Source organism: Buteo buteo, chromosome 19, assembly GCF_964188355.1.
Source record: "Buteo buteo chromosome 19, bButBut1.hap1.1, whole genome shotgun sequence".
NCBI classification, from domain to species: Eukaryota; Metazoa; Chordata; class Aves; order Accipitriformes; family Accipitridae; genus Buteo; species Buteo buteo.
This window is the reverse complement of record NC_134189.1, coordinates 6,363,238-6,379,896: the sequence shown is the minus strand read 5'-3', so window position 1 is coordinate 6,379,896 and position 16,659 is coordinate 6,363,238. Positions and strand designations below refer to the sequence as shown.

At 43.2% G+C, this 16,659-nt stretch overlaps 1 protein-coding gene across 1 annotated transcript; it reads left to right on the top strand.

Annotated features, from left to right (window-relative positions):
• Positions 1-3,429: 3,429 nt before the first annotated feature.
• HSP90B1 (heat shock protein 90 beta family member 1) lies at positions 3,430-14,829 on the top strand. The gene is made up of 18 exons (XM_075050955.1): positions 3,430-3,493; positions 4,039-4,138; positions 4,796-4,937; positions 5,017-5,133; positions 5,511-5,842; positions 6,665-6,776; positions 7,476-7,592; positions 8,197-8,313; positions 9,592-9,729; positions 9,823-9,900; positions 9,988-10,053; positions 10,891-11,160; positions 11,392-11,637; positions 11,911-12,047; positions 12,458-12,536; positions 12,637-12,792; positions 13,282-13,380; positions 14,569-14,829. Exons 1-18 carry the CDS (start codon positions 3,445-3,447, stop codon positions 14,596-14,598), a joined length of 2,385 nt encoding a protein of 794 aa, XP_074907056.1. The 5' UTR covers positions 3,430-3,444; the 3' UTR covers positions 14,599-14,829.
• The last annotated feature ends 1,830 nt before the right edge of the window (positions 14,830-16,659 follow it).

Below are 16,659 nucleotides of genomic sequence, written 5' to 3'. Positions count from 1 at the left end.
TCATACAGACATAATTAGGAAATCAAATCCTGAAACCGCTTGTAGGTTAGTTTTAGAAAAAGACTAACTTTCTCTGCTTAGACTCCTAAATAAGTTAGTTGTGTTTTCAATTAAGTAAGAATGCTCTTTAGAAAATAATTCTGAGTTCACACAGGTCTCCACAAAATCCTGACAGATAGTTTTTTACTTACAACCCTGACACTGGCCCTTCATACTTATTTTTCACAGTCATTCCCATATATGTTTTGGGAGAGTAACTTTCCTTCTTATTTCTCTTATAATTTGTGATCAGTGAAGCAGCAGCTTCTGAAGAACAGCTATTGAAACTGAGAGTCATACAGAAAAGCTTCATGATTACCTTTAAACAGGTCACGATCGAATCTTGGCTTCATTAAGAAGAACCCAAAGATAACCATTATTTACTGTAATACAGAGGTTCCTTTCCAATTCTATAAACTTTAATTATCAGTAGGACAAAAATGTACAACACTGAGTTTTGAGGCTAAAAAAAAAAAATCTGCCTGGCTCATTGTGTAACTAAAGATGATAAGCTTATTTTTGCCAAGACTTTCAGGTACTCATAAACTAACTTCAGTGTTCGTGAAGTCGTAAACACAGTGAGTGAAGGATTTTATTTTTTGTATTGAACATCTCAGATCAATAGCTTTCAAATATGTTCCTCTCCAAGGACAGAGTTCATTAAATCATTGCTTGCCAGTTTGGTTTTTTTCTTCCCCAATCCAATGTTCATAGAATCATAGAATCATTTAGGTTGGAAAAGACCTTCAAGATCATCCAGTCCAACCATCAACCATGCCCACTAAACCATGTCCTGAAGTACCTCGTCTACTCGCTTTTTGAATACCTCCAGGGATGGTGACTCAACCACTTCCCTGGGCAGCCTATTCCAATGCCTGACAACCCTCTCAGTAAAAAAATTTTTCCTAATATCTAACCTAAATCTCCCTTGCCTCAACTTGAGGCCATTTCTTCTTGTCCTATTTCCAGCCACCTGACAGAAGAGACCGACCGCCACCTCACTGCAACCTCCTGTCAGGTAGTTGTAGAAAGTGATAAAGTCTCCCCTCAGCCTCCTTTTCTCCAGACTAAACAACTCCAGTTCCCTCAGCTGCTCGTCATAAGACTTGTTCTCCAGACCCTTCACCAGCTTGGTTGTCCTTCTCTGGACACACTCCAGCACCTCCATGTCTTTCCTGCAGTGAGGGGCCCAAAACTGAACACAGGACTCGAGGTGCAGCCTCACCAGTGCCGAGTACAAGGGGACGATTACCTCCCTGCTCCTGCTGGCCACACTATTTCTGATTCACACCAGGATGCCGTTGGCCTTCTTGGCCACCTGGGCACGCTGCTGGCTCATATTCAGCCGGCTGTCAACCAGCACACCCAGGTCTTTCTCTGCCGGGCAGCTTTCCAGCCATTCTTCCCCAAGCCTGCAGCACTGCATGGGGTTGCTGTGACTGAAGTGCAGGACCCGGCACTTGGCCTTGTTGAACTTCATACGATTGGCCTCAGCCCATCGATCCAGCCTGTCCAGATGTCTTTGTACAGCCTCCCTACCCTCAAGCAGATCCACCCTGCCTCCCAACTTGGTGTCATCTGCAAACTTGCTGAGGGTACACTCAATCCCCTCATCCAAATCGTTGATAAAGATATTAAACAGAACAGGGCCCAACACCAAGCCCTGAGGAACACCACTTGTGACCCGCTGCCAACTGGATTTCACCCCATTCACCACTACCCTCTGGGCTCGGCCATCCAGCCAGTTTTTCACCCAGTGAAGAGTACACTTGTCCAAGCCACGAGACGCCAGTTTCTCAAGGAGTATACATGTTGAACAAGTGTAAGACAGAACAGGTGACTGGCACATGAACGCCTGGGCAGACTTTCAGGAAGGCAAGGGGGGCCATAAGATATTTCAAGTAACTTATTAACATACAAAATAAGTATATTTAATCACTTGTCGGTTTTCATGACTTAAAAACCTGAAGTTGTTGACAGCGATGCTCTGCAGAATTTGCATGCAATGTGTTTCATTTTACAAACCGCAATCCCTGAAAGGGACATTGAAAAAGGATGGGAACATCCCACCTCCTGAGCATCGGGCCTACCATTTACTGCTCCACAAAGACCAGTTCCTTGTCACCTTCCCTGACAGGGGAACTGGAGAAGCCATTCACGTGCCTGCTCCCCGCTCCCCTCACAGCCCCGGCGCAGGGAGGCAGCTGAGGCAGCTGCTGGAGCCCCCACTCCACGGAGGGAAGGAAGGACCACTAGCAGATGAACAATGGCCCCAAGGGTAGGCTAAGGAGGGCTAATAAGCTCACTGGAAGATGGGCGCCCTGATGAGCACGGGAAAGCAGGAGAACACGCAGACCTGCGAAGCACCCGGCTCGCTTTATCCTCCATCCACACTGACAGTCCCCACGGATGAGGCCGCGGGGGAGGTTCGGCTCGGCTGAAGCCAGCCAGTCTCTCTCAGGGCCGTGTGAGGCACTAGACACGCTAGAGGGGAGCGGAGAACCAGGGCCTGGCCAACAAGGACACCTCAGCGGCCGCTGGCCGGAGCAGGAGGGCTCTGGAATGGCGGACCCTCGCGCTGCTCCCGCGCCGCGGCGGCAGGGGGCGCCGTGAGCCCTTCCGGGGCGGACTACAGCTCCCGGCATGCAATGCGGCGCAACGGCGCATGCGCCCACCGCCGGCCCCGCCGTAGGGGGCGGAGGGAGGGATCCCCCCGCCCGGCGGGGCTGAGGGGAGAGACGGCGGCCCGGGCCTGGCGCTGCTCCCGCCGCTCGGGCGCACTGTTTGCGGTCGCTCTACCCGTAATTTTTCGTTCTTCTTTGGGAGCCGGGGGTGCGGCGGGCCGCCCCCGACCGGAAGCGCCCGTTGCCATAGCAACCGTCTCCCCGGTAAACATCCCGGGTGCCCCCGGAAGCGGTCGGAGCTGGCCTCCCATGTGGAGATTGTCCTTACCGCTCCCGGTAGGCGGCCGCAGCGGCTGCGGCCCACGGGGCCTCGTCGTTAAACGCTAACGTTTTGTTAATTCATTAAAACATAACGAGGGGCCACGCCGGTTAAACCCCTCCGCGGAAGCGATTGGCCAAGCGCCCTTCCGCCCGGCCAATCGGCGCCGGCCACGCTCCGTCCGCAGGAAACCGCACATGGAAAGGCCCGATTGGCGGCGATAGCTGCAGGCCCCTCCCTTCCAGGCTTCCCATTGGTTGTCTATTTGGCGTGGTACGCTCCAATTGGCCGGTCGCGGAGCGACTCCCCCCCCCGCCCTCCAGCGCCCCGGCTTGATAAGGCGGAGGGGGAGGGCCGCGGCCGCTCCAGCGGGCTCGGCGGCGGCAGCGGCGGAGTGGGGGGCTGCGGCGGGCTCGGGAGCGCCTGGGGCCGTTTTCTTCTGCGACCGCGGCCCACGTCGCCATGAAGTCGGTGTGGGGGCTCGCTCTGGCGTGCGCGCTGCTCCTGGCCGGTGAGTGCCCGCCGGCTTCTAGAAGCTTCTGGCAGGTTGGGGGGGGGGGGTCGGCCAACAGTCGTCGTCCCCCCCCCCCCCCCCCCCCCCCCCCCACACACCCCGTCCTTCGCCCCCTTTTTGTTAGGGTGGGGGGACGGAGCCCGGCGGGAAGCGAGGTGGGGCCCTCGGCGTCTTTGGGGCGGGGGGGGACGACCCTTCATTCTCCCCCCGCCCCGTCCCTCGCTGTTCTCCGTGCGGGCGGACCGAGGGGAGCGGGAGAGCCGTGCCCGGTCCCCGGGCGGCCGCTCTCCAGGGAGTGGGCTGGCGGGGGGTGGGGGGGCGGGACGGAACGGAACGTCTAAGGCGGCTCATGCGCCGTCAGGGGCGGGGGCGGGGGGGTCCGGCCCCTTCCCCCATCCCTGATGGCTGCGGCTGGGCTGAACTTTCCGGGGGGGGGGGGGGGGCTGCGGAGGGACAGAACTGAGCCTAAAACCGTGGGGAGAGAACTTGGGTAGCGTGTGGTGGGGGTCGGGCTCAGATGGTTGGATTCCTTCTTTTCCCAGTATCGGTTAGAGCAGATGAGGTGGATGTGGATGGGACCGTGGAAGATGACTTGGGTAAAAGCAGAGAAGGGTCTCGAACGGATGATGAAGTTGTTCAGAGGTTAGTACCTGGGGTTCTGGGTAAGTTACTTCTGAAACGCGAAGGCTTTCTCTTGCTTCTGAAGGGTGTGTTCGAGCACCGGTAATGGCCTAAAGCCTCAGAAATAAGGGAGAACACCATTCAAAAGAGAGAGCTAGTCAGCTGGGAGAAATAAAATATTTCTAGAAAAGACTGTTACCTCATAAATACAAGTGAGCCTGAGAACTTGGAGTCAGAAATATTGAACTTGATTTTGTCTTAATATCAATAGTTGTATAAAAACCAATAAGTTACTAGAGGTTTACTCTTGCATATGGTAAATGGTGTCTACTGATGAAATAGCTCTGTGCCCATGAACTGCCTCACCTCCTGTGAGGTATACCACATGCTGAGGATTCTAGTGGTTTTAACATACCTGTATTCTTCCCTGAATTTCCATTTAGCAAAAAAGGCTTGCTTGCAAGCATAGATTTTCACTCAACTTTTAGATTAAGGTTATGCAGTTAAGGATAGCTCGTCTTGCACTTACCTCATTTGGTCGTGTAACTGTTGGACTGTGTCAGGCATTAAGGGTCTTGGTATTGTTCTAACTAGACTATTATTGCTGTTGGTAGATGATAAAATTAGTGATACTGTTTGTGGACAAGACTACTTGACAGGTTTTCATTGTCCTAACAGAGAGGAAGAAGCTATCCAACTAGATGGCCTAAATGCATCCCAGATCAAAGAAATCAGAGAAAAATCTGAGAAGTTTGCATTTCAAGCAGAAGTGAACAGAATGATGAAACTCATTATCAATTCTTTATATAAAAACAAAGAGGTTAGTGCTTTTATCAGTAGAGCGTGTTAAAACTGTTTGTGTGTGTTCTGGAATTCCTGACTACTGGTTTCTATTTCAGATTTTCCTGAGGGAGCTTATTTCGAATGCTTCGGATGCTTTAGATAAGATACGGCTAATATCCTTAACTGATGAAAATGCTCTTGCTGGTAATGAGGAACTTACGGTCAAAATCAAGGTAAGAAGCATTAGGTACAATCATCTCTTATGGAAGAGTGATGGGAGGAATGTAAAAAGATAGTGCATCATTAGACCTAAATTTTTGGCTTAATGCTGATGCAGATACAAACTAGGACCGCATCAGGATCCTTGTAACTAACTTTATCAAAGACTACTCTTCTTGTAATGGTGAAAATGTATTTCTGATTCTATAAAGGGTAACTGAAGTGTTTAAATACTTCAAAGGTGGTAGTGTAGTTATTGCAGATTCGACTTATTGTAGCCAGGCATGTTTGAATTTGAATAGCTGCTGCTCTGCTTGCCACTTTTCTGTAGCACTGTATTATGGATTAAGATTCAAAGTGAAGCCAAACTGCATCTTTCTTTTTTTTTTAGTGCGATAAAGAGAAGAACATGCTTCACGTTACAGATACGGGTATTGGCATGACAAAAGAGGAGTTAGTTAAAAACCTGGGTACCATTGCAAAGTCTGGTACAAGTGAATTCCTAAATAAAATGACTGAAATGCAGGATGATAGCCAGTCAACATCTGAGTTGATCGGCCAGTTTGGTGTTGGCTTTTATTCTGCTTTCTTAGTAGCAGACAGAGTTATTGTCACATCAAAACACAACAATGATACTCAACATATTTGGGAGTCAGATTCAAATGAATTCTCTGTGATTGATGACCCAAGAGGAAACACTTTAGGACGTGGCACAACCATAACGTAAGTATTAAGTTTCTTTGGATTTAAGAGAAAAAAAATTCTGTGGGTACACTTTGCCCATTGGAATATGTGGATCATTTTAGCATTGTGACTCATATATTGTTTGATTCTTGTAACACAGCTTTTTTTCAGTTTAGTAGAAACACACTATTAACTGCATCCAAAATAAATGTGGAGTGATAATGTAGATTGCTTCATGTTCCATTAGATGAACTAAGAAAACTATAAGCATCTTGACAACTAACTGTCAGCAAATGATTCCAGACAGTTCAGCTGCCTGCAGACTCATTCAGTTCATCAACAATTGTGGCCAGTCAAAAACCTGTAGAGGGGCTGTAGAGCTTCCTCTTGGAAACTGGCTGCTGTTTATGTACCAGTGAGACTGGTCTGATGCAAACTAGAGTTAGTCTGACAGTCTTACTTTCATTGCTTTCGTGAGCAGATAAATTTGTTTAGCCTGGGTTTAGAGGACTCCTTCCTGAAGAAGGCACTTACTATGAAAAAGTTCATCTCAGTGCTCTAGTTCCAAGTAAAGCTGGTGAGAGTACATCAAAGTCCTGTTAAGTATCAGTATGATTTGAGGTTTTTGTTTAGATGCTATGTTCTGCCCCAGTTGCTGAAAACAATTATCCCTTCCTTCTCATTGGAGTAGTTTAGTAGGGATTGTATTTTTTAAGAGATACTTGGAGCTGAACTAATAAAAACTCACTTGCATAAATTTGAATTGCTATAGCTGCAACAGTAGGAAAATGCATCTCCTCCTGTAAAACTATTTTAAAGTACTTGTCCAGCACTTTTGATTGAAGTTTTTATTTTCTTTAGCCTTGTCTTGAAGGAGGAAGCATCGGATTATCTTGAGCTGGATACTGTTAAAAATCTAGTAAAGAAATACTCACAGTTCATAAACTTCCCCATATATGTGTGGAGCAGCAAGGTAAGTATATTTAACTGAGCATTGCACAGCATGAGCTTTGGTTGTGAAAACTGTCTGGCCAGATCTTTCAGGAAGGATGAGGGCATACCATAGAACTTCTACTTGTCTAATTTCTAAAATTCTTCTGTTGCTGACTCTTCTGGCTAGTATTTTACTAGTTACTTGCTCTCCAAAAGTTAGTGTGTTGCTAAAATCACAAACTTTCAAGGAACTTGGTTTTATTCTGATTCAAAGAACTTTACCAAAGGAGAAAGACTCTGCCAATTACTAAGAAAGATGATCTTCCACTGGCTTTGGTAGCTGGAAGCTTTGGTAAGCTCTCAAGCAAGGCCATGGTTAGGTGTCCTTTTGAACATAGGGCAGCAGCTTAACTTTTAGGCCTGTTCTTCTGATGTTTTTTTGGTGTAGCACTAGCTGAAAAGCACCCGTGTCTCTGATTAGCATCATGTATAAAGCTAAATGTAAAGCTGTGAAAACTTAAATTTGAGTATAGTGGCTTCCCAGTGTATTGAAGGAAAGTATGTATTCATGAAAAATGCAACTGAAAAAGCCATAGCTACCTATAGAGAAATGCTTGTGATAGGCAAATAGCACAAGTTAAGTTAGTGCTCTGAGAGATTAAGCTGTTTGAGAGAATACTAGAACATTCCTGGTAGGAAGCCAAGCAATCCAAGTCCCCACTTTCAATTGTCTCTTCAGACTGAGACTGTTGAAGAACCCATTGAAGAGGAGGAGGCAAAGGAGAAAGAAGAAACAGATGATGATGAAGCTGCAGTTGAAGAGGAGGATGAAGAAAAGAAACCAAAAACTAAGAAGGTAAGCTTTGTCACACTTGGGGTTTGTAACTCATGTCAGATAGTTCAGCAATTTTCATAGGTAGTCTTGCAGAGGTGTACTTCAGTAGTGTGTATATACTTTCAAACAGCAATCCTGTTTAAGTGCAGTTAGACATCTTGTCAGGAAAGAAAACTAAACAAAACAGACTTGGTTGAAATCGGGCAAATGACTGACACTAGCCTTCTGAGGCAGTGGTCCCAGAACTAATTATAAATGCTGGAGTGAACTGCTTGACATAGTAGTGGACTTCAGTAATCTGACACTGACTAGTTTAGATCGGGTATGCTCTGCTGGAAAGCTTTTTTTGGAATGGCAGTAGAACAGAAGTATTGATACTCAGTAAACGTGTTAAATGTACGTAGGACAACACACTGTAGTGTAGACTTAAGTTTTGTTCCCATGTGTTACACTGATGTGTGTACTTCAATGGGAATATCCAGGCCATTGCATAATTTATTTTGTAAATTAGAAAGAGTATGTATTTTTGACATGCTATTTTATGACTTAGCATCACTGGAGTGTCTTTGACTTAACCTGAAATAAAGAATGAGTCTTTATTATACTATGGTGTTTACATACCTAGGTTGAAAAGACTGTCTGGGATTGGGAGCTCATGAATGACATAAAACCAATCTGGCAGAGACCATCTAAAGAAGTTGAAGAAGATGAATACAAAGCTTTTTACAAAACCTTTTCCAAGGTAAGCTCTGAGCCTCAAGATTGTTCCAAAGCAAGAGGTTTGCTGTAGTATCTCTTGCTGTGTAAACAAAACTGAATGCTTATAGGATGGGCTATTTCTGAAGAATTAATTAATTGCTGTCAGTAGACAGACTGAATTGCGGAGAGCCTAGGAGGTTGTTGTGGTTTAACCCCAGCTGGCATCTAAGCACCATGCAACTGCTTGCTCACTTCGTCTGCCGCCCCCACAGTGGCATGGGGAGAGAATAGGACAGGGAAAGTAAAACTCATGGGTTGAGATAAAGACAGTTTAATAGGTCAGAAAAGGAAGGGAAAATAATACTAATTATAATAATAGAATATACAAAACAAGTATAGTTGCTCACCACCTGCTGATGATGCCCAGCCAATCCCGGAGCCATGGTGCCCCCTGTCCCAACTCCTCCTAGTTTATATACTGGGCATGATGTAATATGGTATGGAATACTGCTTTGGCTCATTTGGGTCAGCTGTCCTTGCTGTGTCCCTTCCCAGCTTCTTGTTGCACTCCCAGCCTCAGCTGGCAGGGCAGTATTAGAAGCTGTGAAATGTCCTTGACTTAGTATAAATGCTGCTTAGCAACAACTAAAACATCAGTGTGTTATCAACATTATTCTCATCCTAAATCCAAAACACAGCACTATACCAACTACTAAAAAGAAAATTAACTTTGTTCCAGCCAAAACCAGGACAGGTATAGCATTTCAGTCAGGAGTTAATCTTTTTTCCGGAGAGAAGGTACTGCCACCCAAGTGTTGAGTGGCCTAGGTTTGAGAAGTAATATGTTCCAGCTCATATGGAGCTTACTGACGTGTTTAAATGTTGACAGGGAAGTTTTTATTTAATCAGAGTGATGGTGTTTGTGTTGTACATGGTGGAAGAAAGAGGAAGATACAGCTTTCTAGAAACAACGTTGTCTTTATATGTAAATACAGCATAATGTGTTACTTGGGAGTTTAACTGTGCTGATACCGTGTTGGTTACTGTGCTGTTGATGACTTTTTGATGGTTGGCTTGTAAAAAAAAAAAAAAAAAAAACCAAAACCACAGCAACGAAACTAGTAGGTCTCAAGGTTACTTCTGTGTGAGTGACTCGGCTGAATCTAGAACTTTTGTCTCCATAATAGATTCTAACAAAGCATAGATAGATAATTTAATTGTAAAATAATTGGACTTATTTGGCAAACTCATCTTATTACTGGAAATGTATTAACTCACCAATATTTTCCCCATGTCAATTAAAAGAATTCTCTCTTCACAGGACCATGATGACCCAATGGCTTACATCCACTTCACTGCTGAAGGGGAAGTAACTTTCAAATCTATCTTGTTTGTTCCTAATTCTGCTCCACGTGGCCTGTTTGATGAATATGGATCCAAAAAAAGTGATTTCATTAAGGTAGGACAAGCAAGTGTGTGGGTATGGTTTCATGTCTTAAAAAAAAAAAAAAGAAGAAACATAACCTGGCTGCTGTTTCCTCTTGTAATTCAGCTGTATGTTCGAAGAGTGTTCATCACTGATGACTTCCATGACATGATGCCCAAATATCTTAACTTCGTTAAGGGTGTTGTAAGTATTATAAGTCTTAACTTGCGTTTGATTTTTTTAATCTTCAAATACTGTTAGCTATACTTAAGAAGTTTCTTTCTCAATTAGGTGGATTCCGATGATCTTCCTTTGAATGTATCTCGTGAAACACTTCAGCAGCATAAATTGTTAAAGGTAAGCTATTGATTTTAAATTACTTCATTGTAAACACATGACAGTAGCAAGATTTAGAAGAATAATAGCTTGATTAACTTTATATAAGGAGTGTGAAATTGAAGTACAGGAAAGCCATGCATTGCTGTTTTCAGACTACTTCTGTTCAGATCAGGGACACTAAGTGTCTTGAATATGTCTGTATTGGGTCTGGCTGAGATGGAGTTAATACTCCCCACAGCAGCCCTCCTAGCACTGTGCCCTGCATCAGTAGCTAGAAAGGTGTTGATAGCACACCAGTGTTTTGGCTACTGCTGAGCAGTGCTGGCACAGCATCAAGGCTGTCTCCCCAACATTTTTGCCCTCCCCTCAATGGCAGGCTGGGGCAGGGCAAGATCTTGGGAGGGGACACAATCAGGACAGCTGACCTAAACTAACCAAACAGATATTCCATACCATATGACGTCAGCTCAGATATAAAAGCTAAGTAAAGGGAGACAGAGGGGGGGGCATTTTGTCTTCCGGAGCAACCACTATGCATACTTGAAGCCCTGCTTCCCGAGAAGCGGCTAGACATCGCCTGCTGATGGGAAGTAGAGAATAACATCATTTGGTTTTTTTCTTTACTTTCGCGCGCGCGACCTTTGCTATCACTGTATTAAACTGTCCTTATCTTGACCCACGAGCCTTTTGTTATATTTTCTCCCCCCCAGCTGAGGAGGGGGAGTGATAGAGCGGCTTTGGTGGGCACCTGGCATCCAACCAGGGTCAACCCACCACAATGTCCTTTGCAGTGAGGTTGAATTGAGGGTTCTGCCAAGTGCTTATTGTTATAATTTGGTATTGCTGCTTTTTTAGGTGATCAGAAAGAAACTTGTTCGCAAAACTCTTGATATGATCAAGAAAATTGCAGAAGAAAAATACAATGACACATTCTGGAAAGAGTTTGGTACTAATGTAAAGCTTGGAGTTATTGAGGATCACTCCAATCGTACACGGCTGGCTAAGCTTCTACGCTTCCAGTCTTCCCATCATGAAAGTAACCTCACAAGCCTTGACCAGTATGTGGAAAGAATGAAAGAGAAGCAAGACAAAATCTATTTCATGGCAGGTGCCAGCAGAAAGGAGGTATGTGAGTGTGGAAGAGGGAGAGGGGAAAAAATATTATGGCTTCTAGTTGAAGTAGTACCATAAACATTGTGAACTGTGTATTTGCTGTAAATGTGGAGACTCCATGCTTATGTTACTGCTGCAGTTCAGCTTTCCTTGTACCAACATTTGTCAAATAGTTGTAGAGGTTTCAGTAGCTGCTGGTTCCAGTGCAATTAAACTGGCATCTGATCTCTTTTGTCATCTTAGGCTGAGTCTTCACCATTTGTTGAACGTCTTCTGAAAAAGGGCTATGAAGTGATCTATCTGACTGAACCTGTAGATGAATACTGCATTCAGGCTCTGCCAGAGTTTGATGGCAAGAGGTTTCAGAATGTAGCAAAAGAAGGAGTTAAGTTTGAAGAAAGTGAAAAGTCTAAGGAGAGTCGGGAAGCCTTGGAAAAGGAATTTGAACCACTCTTAAACTGGATGAAAGACAAAGCTCTAAAAGACAAGGTAAAATATGATGCTGTATGTAAAGTTTATTTGTAAATGCAGTTTTACTTGCTACAGCATACCTAGCAGATTCTTTGAGTGTTGAGACTTCACAGTAGTTTCTCTGTCTATGGATAAACATGTTGTTTAAAACCTTTATTTCAGGAAGATAGTTAGAGTATCATCTTAGACCCTTCTGAAAATATTGAAGTGACAGAAAATTTCAGTTATTTACTTTATTCTCTGTATAAGGTATTAGCTCTGTGAATTAACATTAAGGCTTTTTTTATACAGATTGAAAAAGCTGTGCTATCTCAACGTTTAACCCAGTCTCCGTGTGCTCTTGTGGCTAGTCAGTATGGATGGTCGGGTAACATGGAAAGAATCATGAAGGCTCAAGCTTACCAAACTGGGAAAGATATATCTACAAAGTAAGCTTTCAGTTATGTAGCAGTAGACATGAAATGTATTTGATGGCCTCCCTTGCTTGGTGTGGGCACACCAAGCTTCCATCTGATTCAGATAATCCTTTGTATTTTTAAGGTCACTTACAACCAAGTTGCAGTCTCCATCATAGTCTTACATTGTTACTTCAAAGCCCAGTATGTAAAACTGCCTGGTGAGCAAGATTCATCAGTGGCATTTGCTACCTGTCATTTGGTGACAAGAGAAGATTAACTGTCTTAGTAACTTGAGTGATTTTTAGAGTTAAGCTAGTATTAAAGTGGGGCAGGGGGAGGAATACATTTGTTACTGTGGCTGTAATCAGTATTCATGGCCTTAAAGGTGTAGCTGGGTCCTGTACTTCAAAACTGAGTGATGTAACTTCTATTATTTTCAGTTACTATGCTAGTCAAAAGAAGACATTTGAAGTTAACCCCAGGCATCCACTGATCAAGGACATGCTGAGGCGAGTAAAGGTAAACAAATAACAGTAGTGAAATACTGACTACTTGGCTGCATGCAACCTACTTAACAGTTCTGATTTGTTTGTTTGTTTTAAATTTTCTTCCACATTAGGAAAATGAAGATGACAAAACAGTTTCAGATCTTGCAGTGGTATTATTTGAAACTGCAACTTTGAGATCGGGATATATGTTACCAGACACTAAGGAATATGGAGACAGAATAGAAAGGATGCTTCGTTTAAGTTTAAACATTGACCTGGATGCAAAGGTTAGTTTGCCTTCAACTTGGGGCTGATAATTGGCTGCTCCATCTTAAAAAGCAGATACTTGATAGACTTGTATGAAATGAAATGTATCCAGCTTCCCTACACGTAGGTGGGCCACCAGGAGCCCAGTTCAAGTACCTGGGTGGGAAACTGATAAGTCTGTGCTTTGTGCTCATGTCCTCCCTTCCACTCTTTCCAGTTGCTTGAGATTCTGCTCTTTGATTATGTGCCCATCTCATTAATGGAGAAGTTCATAAGTGGGTATAAGTAATGTGGGTTTTCATAATGCTGTGCAAGAACTTAGGCTTGGTATCTTACCGGAGGAGGCATGATAGTGTGTCAATGCTAAACAGAACTTGCTTTCTTCATCAGGTAGCTTGGGGCAAATGTTAGGAACTGATAGCAAATCCTTCCATAGCCTGTATTTAGCTAGTCCACAACTAGTAAATATCCTGAGCAAACAAAGCATATTGCTTGTGACCTTCCTATAGGTGGAGGAGGAACCTGAAGAGCCTGAAGATGCAGTTGAGGATGCAGAGCAAGATGAAGAGGAGGTGGATGCTGATGCTGAAGACAGTGAAACACAGAAGGTATGGTCTCAAACTTGACTCTTACCAATATTTATATGCAGTTTTGTCTGTGGTGCTTCCTAGCAACAAACTTGTTCACTTTGCCTTTCATGACACTAGTTCTCAGTGTGAGGTTTTCCAAGATTTTTTTGGAGGGAAGAAAACTACAGCACAAATTACCTTTCATTCCTTATCAAACTATATTGTAAGAAGAAACCACTTAGATATGTTCAAAGTTGGAGCTAAATTAAGCTTAAGAGATTGTAAGACAGTGCCCTATGGCAAGAAAACAGCAGCAAATCCTCTACAGTGAACTTTATGTTACTGGTTGGATTTCCACAGTTTGTGGGCAATAACATCAGTGAATTGGCAAGAGTATAGTTCTAAATGCTTACAATACAGACTTGAAACAACACTATAGACAACAATACTACCTCTAAAACAGTTCAGCTGTTGTGTGCAGTCAGCCTTCACTTGGCAAATGTCTTCTGTTTTAATGATGTCTTGGTGGATATGCTGAACTCTTGCAATACCACAGTTTCTTGATAATAACTTACAAAGTTACTATGAGGTCCCAACTGGACCTGCTTTCTCAGGTTGCTTTTGCAAGATGACATCTTGTCACTAGTGCAAATACATAGCTTATAGAGATGTTCTTGCCTACTGTTTAATGTCAGATTACCCAAGAATAAATTTGAGGAACAATGCTTATTGTACTATAGTTACTTAATTTTGATGTTCCTACTACTGCATTTACACAGCAGTATAACCTGCAGTGACAGTAATAAATTATAAAGGAGCAAAGTCATGCTCTATTTGTTGGATTAGTACACTTGCAGATTAAGGTTTCTGACTACTGACTGGAAAGCAGATGTGCTTCCTAGCTCTGCAATCAAGTAGAATAGGGCTATTAACAGCACTAATACTGTGCCTGAAAGATAGCTTAGAAAGTATTAAAGATGAAATGGTACACTAGATCTACTGCTAATGTTTGAGCAGATTGAAATTTTTTTTTACTCTTAATAGCAAATGCTTAACATGGCATCATTTGAACAGAAGTTTGACTTTAATACCTCCTTAGACAGTTGTATCACTTAGTGCTTTGGAAAGCATCAGCAGTACTTAGGTTCAGTTCTTCTGGGGCAGCTCTTGTAACCTTTTCCACTTTCAAAAAGCAAGATTCTGATTCTCTCTTTGATGTCTCCACAGGAATCCACAGATGTGAAAGATGAACTGTAAGCTGCACTCACCTACTGTCCTGCATTGGGGGATTGAGAGGGAATGTGAATTAGATTGTTTTGGTTTTTTCCACTGTAAAATGTTGAGGGATGGTATTGGGGTTTAAGGGTGAAGGAGGTTTTTTTTAAGTTCACTTTTCTAAAAACATTCCTCATGAATGTAAATTTGTATTATTTAACTGACTTGGTGTAAAATCTTGTCATGTACAAAATAAAATGTTCCCAAACACCACTAACTCTAAATTTATACATAGGAAGCTCATCTTGTGGGCTAGCACAAAGAAACAAAGGGATTGTCTTGAGTGTTCATGTCCTTTGTATGACAGTTTGCAGTCCTCATGCCTTTCCACACTGGCACAGCCACATTTAACTGTGTAGCATATGCCTATGATTGCGTTTTGTGTTAACAACCCTGCTGTGCTGTTTAGCCAAAATACACCTGGTATGAGAGCTGTACTGAACCTGCTAGTTGAAAAAAGTATTCAAGAAGTTATGTATGTACTACCATCTTAAAGAGAAGGCATTTAAAAATGGCATTGGAACTGAAGTCCTGCCAGTTTGCACTGACTCCACTGTACAGAATAGGTAGTGGTAGCTTTTACAGGTGAGCTGAGTGGAGGAAAAAAAAACAATCACCTTTCACTAAATCTGAAGAACAACCACCAGAAGTGGCTTACTGCCTGTGAGCTTATACTGTCCTCCATGGTATTTGGTAACCCTGCCTTTGACCTATAGCTACAGCAGACCTGCTTTCTACAGGTTGGTTGGTTTCTTTTGTTTAAAGGTGGAAGCTCTTATCTTTTACCGTTGTTCCTTAATGCTGTTGTTCCTTAACTTTTTCACTCTGTTCTATGTCTTTAGTATGGCAAAGCACTGTAGATACTTAATCTAACTCAAGCTAAATCTGTTGATACCAAATTATAATGTAGACAGGTTGAACTGGAGGCACTACTTTCTCTTCATTATATTAGCTTTATGTGCTGTTTGGATGAAGCACTACATTTTCTCACTGGTGCGTCTACTTTGAAACACCTTCATGGGGTTGGTAAAAGTGTTTACACTAAGTTTTTTTGCCTTCCTCTGTGGAAGAAGTATGTAGGAGTAGTGCTTCTATATAGTGACTGTGTAAGAACCGTTCTTCTGTTTCACAGACAGAACTTTTGTGAAGTTTGAGGTGCTGTAATCTGAAGCAAAATAAACTTTCTAATAGGCGAGGGCATTAAACACTGACCTGAAGAACTTGCTTTCTATTTACTTTTACTAGGCGGCTTCTATATCGCCCAAATACTGTTTCCATCCAATAAATAGAAATGCGATGTATCAGTGTGGTTATTGTGTTAGGGTTTATATAGAGATGTTGGCTTTATTGAAGTATGCTGTTTGAGACTGGAAAAAAAGGAATGGGAGCTTAGTTTTGGGGTTTTTGAGGGAGTTTGGGGTTGTTTTGGGTTTTGCTCACTGTAGTGGTCTTAGATGCACTGTAAAAGCCTTTTGTTACTAGAGCATGCAGAGTGGTCTAACCCTGGAGTGTAGCAGCAGCTTTAGTAGCAGTCCTTTGTTAGTAAGTTACTGAATAGGGCAGATGCACCATATTCTTCAGGCATGGTCCTCTCTACGATGGCAGTGCAACTTTTGTGATCTGTAGCAATCAATTGCTGCTGAGGTTTTGATTTAATACTTCCTAAAATACCACTTCTAGTGATAGGCTTCTGAGTGTACCATCAATACCCACTCCTTTAGATCTCTTATTTGACCAGCCTGAGTAGTAAACATGGCTCGGGCCTACTGTATGTTTAAGGGTGCTTGTGCAGCTAACAAACTGAAGAGTATTGGAAGTGTAGGGTTGCTTGCTACAGTATTCTTAATGTTTGTTCACTACTTGTAGACTTAAGCAACCTTTGCTCTGTTACATAGCTGAAGTTCTTAATGCCTTGATTGGTTTTAGGATGACATCTAGTTCAATTTCAGAAATAAAGAGCACACTTGAGAGTCATGCTTTGTGCTTTTTCATCTTCCTCAGCTGAGGGTATCATGTGCAAAATAGCTGTGATCCAGCTGCTTT